Source organism: Passer montanus, unplaced genomic scaffold (assembly GCF_014805655.1).
Source record: "Passer montanus isolate IOZ18808 unplaced genomic scaffold, ASM1480565v1 scaffold18, whole genome shotgun sequence".
NCBI classification, from domain to species: domain Eukaryota; kingdom Metazoa; phylum Chordata; class Aves; order Passeriformes; family Passeridae; genus Passer; species Passer montanus.
This window is the reverse complement of record NW_024365381.1, coordinates 7,974,408-7,987,839: the sequence shown is the minus strand read 5'-3', so window position 1 is coordinate 7,987,839 and position 13,432 is coordinate 7,974,408. Positions and strand designations below refer to the sequence as shown.

The following is a 13,432-nucleotide window of genomic DNA, read 5'->3' as shown; positions in this document are numbered from 1 at the left end:
GCCTGAAAATAAACTTATCACTTAAGAGTCCTGCAAGACTCTCTAGTTCCAAAAAGCTATCTCCTTATTACTGAACCTAATTAAGAAGATAATAGTAACAAAACTAGGCTAGTAGGCTTTTCCAAACAAGAAATTCTCTGACGTGTGAAGTTAAATAAAACATAATTTAGTGCAGTCTCTACCAAAGAGGATTTGGTGATGGCTTTCTAGCACATGCTCCAGAGACTCCTGTTTTCTAAGAAAATGAGTTAATTGATGTATTTTCCTTCTTTCTTTCCCTAGAAACATCTGCTAAAGAAGGACTTTTGTTATGGTGTCAGAGGAAGACAGCCCCCTACAAAAATGTAAACATCCAGAACTTCCATATCAGGTGAGTTACAGGCAAGAACTGAGCTTTACAATCTGTGTTATTTTCCTATGTCTCTCAGTATGTTCAACACTATTCCTGACAGACCTTCCAAGGCAATGCACGTGCACCTTACACAAGTAACAGTGTGGTCCAGAGAGATGCCTAGGAAGATGAAGGCAGAGGTTCTAAGAGGATGCAAGTACCTCATTCAGGTTACAGTTGCTGCTCTCATAAAGTTCTTCAGGGCATTAAGTCCTCCAAGAGCAGCATTTGTGGCATGGGCTAAGCAAGAGAGCTTTTGCTCTGTGAAAACTCAGAATGCTTTAGCAGCCGTGAAAAAAGGACTGCCTTCTAACTTTTGTAGTATGGCAGAGCTGGGAAGGAACAATAGGTTCTCTTGCTCTGCTTTTCATATTTCCAAGCTGGCAGATGTTCCACTCTGCATAATAGTGTTTTTCCCAGCATGTCTTGGAGTCTTGTATGAGCCACATAATGTAAAGCACTTGTAAGCTTAACTGCCAGCAGTGCAGCTAGCTGGGGACATCTGCCTTTTCCCTAAGGAGTGTCCTTGTTCTTCCTTTATGGCTTGTGTCTACACCTTTTTTCAACCTCAAGCTCGTGTGCTGCACAGGACATGCACAGAGAACTGCCAACAGAGAACTGCCAAACGAGGTCCCAACTCAATGGGCAAGTCTTAATTATAGTGGATTTTTGTAGGGGTTGAAAGGAATCTTTATTGCAGTCTCGTGCATGTACAAGATACCTCTCATTCCCAGCACTTACAGAAGCACTGTTAGTTGGGAACTAAACCAGAATTAGTTGTCTCACTGCCTTGGTGCCTCCCCTCATGCTCATCACTGTGTGTCTCCGTGGCTGAACAATGTTCATTGTTCTCTCTTGTGTTTCTCTCATAGTTGGAAGGATGGCCTTGGTTTCTGTGCTTTAATTCATAGACACCGTCCAGAGCTCATCGACTACGGGAAGCTACGAAAGGTACAAATCCATTTGTCTGTCAGACCAGATGCTTGGCACCTTAGAAGTAAAGAGGGAAAAGAATTAGCTTGATAAACATAATTGAAGAACTTCAGCACAAGCTGGCAGTTGCAGGACTGGGGGGGAAGGAAGGAGGGGTGAATCAGTACATTCAGGCTTCTTAGTGAAGCATGAACTTAATGAGCTTCCTGCTTGACTTTCCCTGCTTTCACACTGCCTTGTGTGAGACACACGTGCCCCAATCTCAGCTGATGAGCAAAAGCTGGCAAACTCAGTAACACCAAATGTGAGAATAGTTCTGTGCTAATGTCACAGACTAGTGAGTCAAATCAGGCTTAACATTTCTGTGGAGAGCTGGATGGAAACCAGTTATCTGATGTTCAAAATGTTCATTGAGGGGTTTGTGTGCCCTCACTGGACACTTGTCACATGCTTCCAGCTTAGCACTCAGTCATCTGCAGTGCTTCTGGGCTTCTCCTAGCATGTAGGTATCAGGTGCCAAAAAAGCATTTGTCATAAAACTCAATTTTACTTGAATACTTGTTTTGGTAGCATGCTACCAAGCTTCTCCAAATCTTACTCCCTGTGTGGTTTGGAGACAAGATTGCTGAATGGATGATAACTATGACCACTTAGTGGTTTGTGCTGCTCCCAATGTCTTGACCCAGCAGTGCCATAGAAGATCAAACTGGGCTCTTACCCTACCAGCATTCCTGCAGTCTGCTGAGATCCAGTTTCACTGTGTCTGTGCCCAAGAGCATAATGAAATGTTACCATTTATGTATCATTGCTGGGGCTAGCACAAAAAGCTTGTCCATCAGGTCTTCTAGACTGTGTGTTTTAAGTGCATGTGTTCTTGACAGGGAAATAAACATAGAAGCCCATCACCAGCAGACCTGGGCTCTTGGATCACCATGCAAACGGACAAAATGCAAATGACCTAATCAAATTAGCTGCAGTCAAATCCCAGAGGCAATGAATTGTACAATGTCTGACCTGCTTTTCAATAACCTTTTAGATCTTTACTGTCTTCCAGAGCAGTCAGTTTTTCTGATCAGTTTTAGTGTCTGGAGTCAGCACATGGTGAATAAACAGTGAGGGAAGACTGTACCTGTTTACATAAACAGCAGCAAGAAGAAAAGGAATTACTAGAGTAACATTTTCCATGCCTCATCTTGGGAAAATAACTCAGCTAAGCAATGTGTGCCTGACAAACCCAGGCAGGTAAATGCTATAGTGCAGTCTGTTATCAACAAAGCCCTAGGCCAAAGCCAGGCAAAAACAGAGTGAAGGAAAGTGAGTTATTTGTTGATATTGACTGCAGACTTTTTAGGGTGAAATACAGGGTGATTGTTCTAGCCAAATTCAATGAACATGAGAGGGGATTTTTCCTATTTGGAGTAAGGGTAAATGGAACCAGCATCTTTTGATCTCTGCTTGCTTTTGATCCCATCCTTCATCTGGTTCCCTCTGTCCTTCTGAAGTCTTCTCATACTCTCTGTATCATTTTTATTGTTGTTCTGCCTCAGTTACTCTAAAGAGATGAAACTAAATGTATGTAGAGAACTCTACAACAGCTGAAGTCTTGAGCAAATAGCTAGGAGGAACTTAAGGACCTAGTCCTTAGCTGTGGCAGTTGATGTGTGCTGAAGGGAAGTTAACCTCTTTTATGCTAGATATTTGAAACCATTTGTGGTATATGTAAACACAGAGGAGGCTGCTGAGAAGCAGTCATTGCAGTGGATAGTAGATTAGAGATCCACCTCGAGTTCTTTTCCAGCTCTAGGGGGCAATTAGTGGCATCTCAGTCGTGTGTGCCTTTGGCAATGCTGTGTGTGTGTTTCTGTGTATACACATACACACAAATCTATGAGATAAAGAGGTGAAATCAGTCCAAACTGCCCAGAATTCTGCACTGTACTTCTTGTTTGGGCAGCATTCTTCTGCAGCTTGGGTTTTCTGCTCTGTCACAGAGGCTGTGTCTAGGCTACAGACCTGTATTGACAGTGTATACTTGGAAAAGGTAGCCAGTGTGTAGTAGACACATGTTCCCAAAATTTAGCGACTTCTTTTGTCAGCACTGTTTTGTATTGAGTTTGTTCCTAGCTATTTTTCCTAGTCTAGCTGTATTAGGGACAAGCACAATTCTTTTCTGCCTAGCTAAAGTTATTTGTATAGTCCAGGCCTCCAGATGGCAGGTACAAGTCCAGCTTGGTGTTGGTGATTCCCTGACACCCCAGCTAATTGGTTAGATAGTTTCTATTCAGTGCAGATGTGTCTGCTATCACTCAGCTCACTGTAGATAAGGTCTTGGGATCAGCTCGTGGTGTGCAAGTGAGAGGTATGCAGAGCATGGGGTTTCCCTTCCTCCTTTTACCCTGACTGTAGCTCAGCTGGGAGCTACATCTAAGATGTTTTTGTCAGTATTGACAGTGATTGACTGCTGGCTCTGACACCCCCTCATATACCACACTATGTATGGAGCTGTGGTCTGTGTACTGCTGTGTTATACGCAGATATTTCTGAAAACATGAGTTTTGGATTTCTTTCCTAATGTCTTCAATTCTGGCAAATATAATAAGTGCTTGCTCTCTCTGAATTTTCCTTCCCCTCCATCTCCTTTCCTGATTGCTAGTTAATAGATGATGTTTTTTATGTTACATTGCAATAATTGCCTTGGCAACCTTGTGTGCTGCAAGGACTTGGAAATAGCTGGAGGAAGAGAGGAGTCCCTGCATGAATTAGGGTTGTGGTGAAAGATGAAGAGCCATGATAATCTTTAGTCAGCAAAAGCAGAGAATGGGCCAGGTTGGCATCTGTCCAGGGCAGGTTTGCTGTCTGCTGCCACTAAAACAAAATACCTCCTCCATGGTAAAGCTGTAGATTTCCTTGTGGCTAGCTCAGCTAGAGTCTGGCAAGTTACTGTTCCTTTTCATGCCTCTGCCGTTGTTATGTTCCTGTAAATGGAATTGCAACCAAAACACCTCCACAGCCTCATATGGGATAGTGCTCTTCTGGATGTGTGTTTCAGCTGTGGAAGGAATCAGGGGACAGGTGACTTGTCTTTTGTTTGATCTGCTGTGTTTGGGTCCCTAAGGTGTGCCTGCAGCCATGGTGCTTGTGTGAGGCTTGGAGCTGCTTGGCCAGTCTTTGTTACATTGCCCCTTTTCACAGGCATCAGATGAAACAGATGATTTGAAATAATGATTAGCTGGTGTACAGTAGGATGGAACTGAAAGTGATGGAATTGGGAGGAATTTCATAGGGCTTGAGACCCTATTATAGTCTTGGAAAAGCCCCAGGGGAACCCTAACTCATGCACAAAGAAGCATCATAGTTGGGATGAGCTGCGCCACTGTTCTTGAGGGGTGAAGGTTTTCCTACAGGAGACTGAGTCTTGCTCAAGTGTAGCTCTCTGCTCATCCCTAAGCTAGACTTAAGTAGCTTGCTTTCAGTAGTGCTATCTTTAGTTTCATTCCCTAAGAGATATTGTGATCACACATCTTTCTTGCATTTGAAGTAGAAATATGCTGGCTTTATCTAGATGAGTCTCCAGTTTCCCACATGTTAAAAATTCCAGCCCTTCCTTTGGGACTGCCCAAGCCCAGTAAGTTTTCCCATCAGGAAACCTCTCCCAGCTCTCAGCCAAAAATTTCTTTTTAACCTTTGGCAACGGGGCTCCTGGTGTTGTTACTTGCAAACTGATAGGAAAGCTATCTGCAGGGAGAGATTTGCTCCTCCTTTCCTCCAGGAGAGGCTGGCAGATCTTCATGCAGCTTGTTCAGATGGGTCTGTGCTAAGGAGGAGTTTGTGTTAATACTAAACACTCTGTCAGGGTGTTAATAACCATGATGGTCACGGTCAGCATGGGGTCAAATTTGCTACACAGTGGTGACATTTCTACAGAAATAGAAAATGGCACATGGACTAGAGGAAGACTGGCAAGGGAGCTGCCACTTGGTATTTCTGCATGCTCCTGCACTTGAGTGAAAGGAAATCTGTTATTTTTTTTCTCCCGAAATGAAGCTAGGGCCATGTCTACACTCAGTGAACAAAGCAGGTTATATACCACCTAGTCTCGCCTCCTCAGATAGGGCTTTTGGTTGTGCTGTGGGTTCATAGAGGTTTCTCCTCACCAGGCACAGAAGATAAGTAGGTTGAAATTGAAATGGTTCCTCTAATTCCATGGCATAGGATTGTTCCTTGTTGCTGGAGAATAGTAAAAGTCCACTGCCTGCTCCCCTGTTCAGCTCTGAAGAGGTGGATGTAGATATATCTGATGTAGTCACCATTAAAGGTGTATTATATAGGAATAAAGGGATTTGACACTGTGTTGTACTGTACCTGACAGCTGCTGGCTTCATCACAGCATGCCTGTGCAGCATTACCTTGCTTAATATTGACTTGTTCCAGTGGATTTAATACAGTTCACTGTCTGTTTTCATGGCCTTTGTGTGTGATTTACTTTGATAAATGAAACATTGCTGTCTGAGAGAGACATTCACCCAGAGGAATACATTGCTGATATTGGATGCCAGCCTAATACATGCTTGATTCCTAGGGAAATGCTGCAGGAAACTGCTTTTCAGAGCAGCTAGTTTCCTAGCTCATGAAGGCTGTAATCTGAGGGTACATAATGACCAGTGCCATAAAGGAAGTTTTATTCATGCCCTTACCCTGTCTGCCCAAGCCTGCCTAGCTTCATCTTTCCTGCTGGGTGGGTTCAAAGGAAACTGCCCGTTGATTAGAGTTGAGGCACAGCTTCATCTTCTAAGTCAGTGCAATAAGCAAAGGCACATGATTCAGATAGAAAATAAACAGAACATGGATGCCACTCTAGAAAGAAGGTGAAATAGTTTTACTACCTTTTCCCTGGTTTTTTTGTGAGGGTCTCAATGTGAATGGCACAAATGACAATATGAGGAGTACCACTCCATCTTTCCTCCCTCCCAAACAAGATGGCTGAACACCAGCAGCTTATGTACAACCTTTCATCCTGTAGAAGCCACATGTCTCAACAGTAGAAACTGATAAAGTAAATGTCACCCATGAAGTAGATTGATCATTCAGAGTAATTAAGTGTCATGGTTATACAGGAATATTGGAGCAAGCTGGTATGAGAACCTTACACAGGTTGGCAAGTGTCTTATTGCTGATTATTATGTTTGAATAATGGACACAATTTTCAGTCTTTCATTTTCAATGACATTTGTTTTTCATGTTTTCTTGTGTGGCACTTTAAAATCTACAGAAAGTTTATATAGAGAGGAATAGAAATGTACCAGGGAAATTACAAAAAGGAAAAACCATACTCAAGGCAAAATGGGTACTTTTATAAGTATTTATTTTGTAGAGATTTGTTGAAACATTTCTCTTCCTCCCACTCAACTGGTGTTCAACAAACTGTACACTAGCTAAGGACAGCACTCATTGCAGATGTTGTTACTATTTTAGTACTGCTTAGATGTTCTAACAGATACACAGCTCTGCAGTTCTTTAGAATGGAACTTGCAAACCTAATATAAGCATGAGATGTGAATGTGAGATGTGGTCTCGTCGTTTACTATCAGTATGATGTGAAGCTAATATTACTTACAGCTAGGTTCAAGACAAAACACATTATTGATTTTTTTTTGTTTTTTGTGTTGCAAGTGCATAGACTGTATGTTGATTATCACACCAAGAGTCCCCAGGCTCTTCTTTCAAAAGGAAGCTAATTGTTTCATCCTGCTGCATGAGGCTTCACACACAATTTTGTCTGGCAAGCACAGTTACCTGAACCAAAGCTCTTTCTGAGAGAAATGCTGTGTACCTTGTTAAAAATTGATGCTGATGCTCTTCCTCTATGTCTTTCCCAGGATGATCCTCTCACTAATCTAAACACAGCTTTTGATGTGGCTGAGAAATACCTGGATATTCCGAAGATGCTGGATGCAGAAGGTAAAGTAGACTCCAACAGCTTTTAACTTGGTTTTTTTTCAAGAAATTTTCCACTTCTAGGTGGAGTCCTTTTGTACAAGATTCCAGTAACCTCTGAATGTTCCCTGCGTGACTGTGTAGTAAATGTATAGGGAAGAAGTTAAAATGGAATAATGAGTCACATATTCTGCTTCCCTCTTCCTCCTCTGTCCTTCAGTCTTTTGAGTCTAGCGTGGAGATTTTAGCTTGGGATCGACACACAAGGCAGAGATGAGTAACACCTGTCATCTGCTGACTGAAGTGTTCCCTTTCAATTATCAGGCCAAATACTCAGTTAGTGGATGGTGTAGGCTTGTGTTCCTTTTGCTCCAGGGTTTTTTTGCTGTGGTCTTTCTGACATTGCTGGTGTTCTTCCTTTTGAGGGCATGGTATTATTATTATTATAGACTGCTTTTTCTTGACTACTCAGAAGTGTTTGGCATGAAGATCCTTCACTGACTGGGTCTGGAGACCAAGGTAGAGTTCCATGTTGTTCAGAGATGCTTTTGCTGCTGATTATGACTGCATCCCTGGGGCCACTGGGATAGCAAGGATTACTTTTCAGAGCCTTGTCAGGACCAGCTTGGCAGCAGATTTTGAAGACTGTAACTCTGGAGTACAAACAACAGCCTGAAATAGTTCACTGGTTGTTGGCTCTTTGCCTAAAGTCAGCAGGCTTCAATGGTAGAAGCTGTATTAAAGACTTGGGTTGGACAGGGGAAGCAGTTAAACATTTTTGTTAAATAAAGGAGTGAGAGGAGCAGAGGAAAGGTGGGAATAGGACAGCCAAACCCAGTGAACCTGTATTACAGTAACTAGGATGTTCATATTCCTAGGTGGTATTTCCCATCCCCAGAGAGGAGTTTTGCTTTCCCTGCATCCATCATGCCAAGGTTAAAAAAAAACTCATGAGCTTTCCAGAGTAAATTCAAATGTTTCCTGCCATTCTGTAGGAAATACAAACGCCTCCAAAATAAGCGGATCTAGCTTCAAATCTCGGCAAAAGTAGCAGTGATGAAGAGGGCCCCTGGCAGGAGTTCTCATTGCTCTTTACTGATCTCTCTCCTCCCTCATGGAGTCAAGCTAATGTGCATTCCTCCACACCATTAATTCTGATCTCTGGAGGTGTTGAGTTTCCACTGAAACTAATGAAAGGGCCTTTTGAAATTCAAGCCATCATTGTGTTGAAATGGAGGAGGGAGACATGGAAAAGAAGGGAGAAAGTATCTTTCCAGAAGAACAGAACTGCATGGAGGAATGGCAGTATAATATGTCTATAAAAGTCACATCAGCCTGATGCCAGTTTGGGTTGATTCAATCCACCAATCACAGTAATGTTCTCAGGACAGTGAAGTGCTGTGACACAAGACATGCTGACATATGGCTGCCTTAGCCTGGCCAGACTCTGGAGGGAATTTTATGATGAGGGAGGGAACCAGAAGGGTGATGCTGGGTTCTGAGACACACACATCTTCTGGGGAGCGCTGGGGAGCCCTGTGGAATCGCTGTGACACGCACACTGCAGCAGGCTCCTGGACACTTGTGGTTCTACCCCTCCTCTGCTTTCCTCCCATCAGTTGATTATGCTCTTAACGTGAGGTTTTTTTTGACAGACATTGTTGGAACTGCCCGTCCTGACGAGAAGGCCATCATGACCTATGTTTCTAGCTTCTACCACGCCTTCTCAGGAGCCCAGAAGGTATCACAGGATCCCAAGCTCCCTCCACAGAGCACACCTGGTGCCGTTGCTAATGTCCAAACCTTTTTTTCTTTCTCTCTCTCCTCTCTAGCTACGAGCATCTTTATTATTATGTTCTTGGTAGAGTTGGCTGTTGGTTCAAAGTGGTGCCCCAAATATAATACGTGGGGCAAGGGAGCCAGGAATTCCATTTCCCTCTAGTCAGCAGTACTTCCAGTGGCACTTAGGTATGCCACACTTCGGCACACATGCAAATTTAAGGGAGTGGGGAGCTCTGCCTTCTCCGTTTGCCTTATGAACTGCTGTCCTGATGGCCAAGAACCTGGACTTCTTGAACCTGGTAAATCTGAGCTAGGATGATTGGTCTTACAAAAAGTAAAGACCACCACATAGATGCTCTGCCCAGCTGGAAACTGCAGCCTGCCCCCATGGGAAATAACACAGGCACCTATTCACCTTTTTTTTATTTTTCTTTTTTTTGTCCTTTCCACAGATGGAGAAACAGAGCTGACTGGGGTTTTATGTAGGGTTTAATGAATGGCCAAAGCTTTATCTTTTGCCTTATGTATGCTGCAGGTTCCAGCACCCTTGCTTTAAGGTCTGAACTTGCTGCTTTCTCAAGCTGTGCCACCAATTCAGTCCCAGTTCACCTGGGGCTTACAAAGCATGTCTAACAAGTACATCCATGGTGGTTTTGTAAACAGAGCATTGCTTATGACAGAGATGCCTGGTTTTGTTCGTTTGTTTCCTTTTTTTCCCCTCTTTTCTCATCCAGTGTTGGAAACCAGGCAGTTGAGTCCTTACTACTTCTGGCTTAGCCATTTTCCTGTTGGTAATGGAGTCACTTCAGGAAAACATTTTGTGGGTGAAACCTTGTACACATCTCTTGCCAAAACCAAGCAGCCTCCTGTACTTGAGTGCCTTAGGAACAGGCAGTGCACGTTGCAGCAGAGCAGATCCTGTGTAGGAAGCGCTCTGCGTGGGAAGGCTCTGATCTCCAGCTCCTTGGCGTACGAAGGGCCTCGAGCGCGGGCGTTCAGATCTCCAAACTTGTTTGCATCCTTGGGCCGGGCCCCCAGACCGCAGCTGTGAAGGTGCAGAGCCCACATCCTCATCTCAGGATCCCCCTGGATTGGGGGGTAGGGAGGGGTGCCGCTTTGAGCCACAAGCCAACACTGCTAGCCACTTTCTGATCCGAATTCCCAGCTCTCCGCATGGAAATCTGTTTGGCCTGTCCTGCAATGCATGATGGGAAGTTTTCTCCCCCTCTCTCACGCCACCCATGATTGTTTTGTTTTATCCTATGTGCTGCTTCTTACTTTATCCTTTCAACCTCTTTTCCTTCTCTGCACAGATATTATAGGCACGCTAAGGCCGGATGAGAAGGCCATAATGACCTATGTCTCATGTTACTACCACGCCTTCTCAGGGGCGCAGAAGGTGAGACTTTACTGCTAACAACCCCTCCCTTCACCCCGCCCTGCCCACCTGTCCTCTCCAGTGAGGAACGCCACACCCCGTCCGCCCAGGGCCTTTGCAGGGAAGCCAATGCATCCAGTGATGCATTTGGATATGCCATCTGTAATCTTGCTGGAGAAGTAATGTAAATGTCCTTTCGGACAGACTTGAGCTGCTCCTTCCCTCCGGTCTCACAGCACAGCGGAGGAGAAAGCATTTGGTAAAGCTGGCGTTGGAAGATAAATGGATGTCTGCTCTGACAGAGGCAGTACCCTTTCAGTAACTAGTGGGCATTGTCCTGGCCAGGCAATGCACCTCCAGAAGTACCACAGTCAAATCTTCCCACTCCAGGAAATCACAGCCTCTTGGGCTGCCATCCTGCCTTCCACACTCAGCCTCCACTAGGTCAGTGGTCTTTTCCTAGGCTGAATCATCCGTGAGCTGGTTACATAGCACTTTTGTGCTTCAGCCATGAAGTTCAGTTATACCAGGCCTTCAGCTTTCCCAAACTCACATGCTTTTCCATTCCTTGTTTCTCCCTTGTAATTCTCCTCTGTTTCCCAAACCACCTATGTGTTTTATTTAGCTTTCCTCTGCCTTGCCCATTTCTATAACTTCAGGCCTTCCTTCTTCCTCTGCTTCCTCTTTACTCCAAAGTCTCTTTGCCTGACATCAGGATATTTGGAACTAAATAGTTGCAGATGACTTGTGGGCAAGCAATTTCCCAGCAATCCTTTGTATAAAGGAAAAAGGTCAATTCTTTTCTCCCATGTCATTACCTGCCTGGGCTGTGGCCCTTCCACAAGATTACTGCTAATTTCAAGTAGGAGGCTTTGGACCAGTAAAATCCAAAATCCAAGACTATGTTCTTCATGTTATGGACAGGCCTTTTCTATTTGAGACACAGTGCTTGTGTTGCCCAGCTTGAGGGCTAATCTGACTCCAGGAAGATTCCATCTCTTGTGCAAAGCAGTGCTGATGGTCCCAGCATTGATTCAGTTTCCATGCTGATGCTGCCTTTCAGAGGGCAAATGCAAGCAGTAGTTTCCAGGCAGCAGCTCTTTAGTTCAAGCTTTTTGTTCTTTGCCCAGTTTCATATGAATTACGTGATACTGTCTTGTTTCCAAGGAACTGGGAATGTGTCCCACGGCAGTGCAGTAGACTTGCCCATTTGGCATAATTTGTGTAGTCATGACTTTTCCGCTAGGATCCTGTGGTTTTTTTGTTCAAAACACTCAAGCCCAGTCTGCAAGCTCCAGCCAGCTGATACTTGCCCAGGAAGACTGTAGTTTCAGAAATCATGCCAGCCTCATGATAAGGCCTGCTGTTTGCCAGGTGCCCCTGAGGGACTGCTCCATGCAGTCTGCTTAACCTGAGCAACTCCAGGAAACATCAAACCACAGTATGAGGAGGGTTGTAGCCTGCTGCAGAAACAGCCATGCCACTTGCCAATCTCTTCCTTTTCTCTCTGCACCCATTCCATTATTTGGAAACCTGCTCAGCAGGTTCCATGCTCTGATCAGCAGTTTAGGTGGATGCTCAGTCTGCTGGGATAATTGAAAACAGTCTTCTGCTTGCCTCAGGACCTGAACCAAGTAGCTGGGGCAAAAACTACAGATTAAGTGTCTCAGTATTAAAGTTTCAATCCCATGTAGTCCAACTGGCTTACAAGGAAGATCTAATACATTTTTCATTTTTTAGCAGTCCTGATGGGCCAGCAACTCAACTGTGCCCTGGCAGGAGGGGCACAGCTCCTTTTTGGAGCTGCCCAAGTCATGCATTAGCCAGCTGCTAAATGACACTGATTCAAACCCGCAGGCAAATGCAAAGTACAAGACCCTTGCTGAGTACAAGCCCCTGCCCAGATGTTACTGTGTTGCCACTTCATGCAGGGTTAGGTGACTTACTGTGATATCGCTCAATTTTTCATCCAGATTTTTCATTACTGCCACCAGGCCTGAAGGGAGAGTCCCATGAGCCGCTTTCTGCTTCTTTCATTCTCTTATCCTGAGCCTTTGAAGGTACAGGGTCCCCAGCCTGACATGTGTATGTAGATGGCTGCTTTTTCTCTATGCTGTTTTTTAAATATATATATATTTGTAGATACACTGCTTTGGTTGGTTTGCTTGTTTTCTAACCGCTTCTGACTTTCACACTAAATGCATGCAACTACTGGTTGGCTTAATATTTTGTAAACTTGTGGCAATTTCTAACTAATGTTTTACTGTTTTATTAAGAGATTGTGTTTGGTGTATAGTATTTTGGAGTGGTCCTCTGAGGGCAGAGGACAGCAGCAGCCAGGCATCTTCCCCTGAGGCTAGAGGAGAGCAACAGGCGGGCATCCCTACATAGTGCACTGTGGGAATGCCTTCCTTCATGATCCTCCTCAGCAGAAACACTTGGATCCATGAACTAGAGAGACTGCAAACTCTACACTTGTCCTCAGCAGTTCAAGTTATGGTTGAGAAGTACAGAAAAGACAAAAGGCAGATAAATTGCTGCCATTCAGTTTTTTTCATTTTGATTCCCCCAGACAGCGTGTGCATAGACACAGCAGCATGGTATCAAGGAGAATGTCCTGGGCTTGCCCTCCCCAAAACTCTGAGTGCAAGCAGTGCAGTGTGTCAGCATGGTGCTGCACTGAAGCTGATGAGCTCACACAGGTTCTCTGAGAATACAGGTGTGCAGCTTCCAGAGCCCAGGATTCTGCATCTTCTCAGTGCAGCCCTGTGCCTTGTGGGCATCTTGGCTTTTTTGGAGTTAGCATGAACATCCTAAATGCATCATTGCCTTTAGCAGTGTGGGGAAGCCAAAATAGCTTTTTCCACTGAACTGATGAAGGTGTAGGGGGAGCTGCCTTGGCCTCATGTAAACATCTTGCTGTACCACTCTTCTTTTACCTAAAAGTGTTTCACTTCAGTTTTGAGGTTGCCATCACTATGGATCAGCTCATTAGCAGTAGTGTGGAGGGTATT

The 13,432-nt window shown here is 44.4% G+C and overlaps 1 protein-coding gene across 5 annotated transcripts in view; it reads left to right on the top strand.

The window, feature by feature from the left end:
• Nucleotides 1–13,432, top strand: part of ACTN1 (actinin alpha 1) — an 87,057-nt gene that overhangs the window by 53,635 nt on the left and 19,990 nt on the right. For 3 of the 5 annotated variants that reach the window (XM_039705109.1, XM_039705104.1, XM_039705107.1), the window contains exons 5-8: nucleotides 283–370; nucleotides 1,264–1,342; nucleotides 7,201–7,282; nucleotides 8,914–8,999. In XM_039705109.1, coding sequence (XP_039561043.1) covers nucleotides 283–370; nucleotides 1,264–1,342; nucleotides 7,201–7,282; nucleotides 8,914–8,999 — 335 coding nt within the window. Of the gene's footprint in view, nucleotides 1–282; nucleotides 371–1,263; nucleotides 1,343–7,200; nucleotides 7,283–8,913; nucleotides 9,000–10,353; nucleotides 10,440–13,432 lie in introns of all 5 variants that reach the window. The other 2 variants (XM_039705105.1, XM_039705108.1) reach the window with 1 other exon arrangement.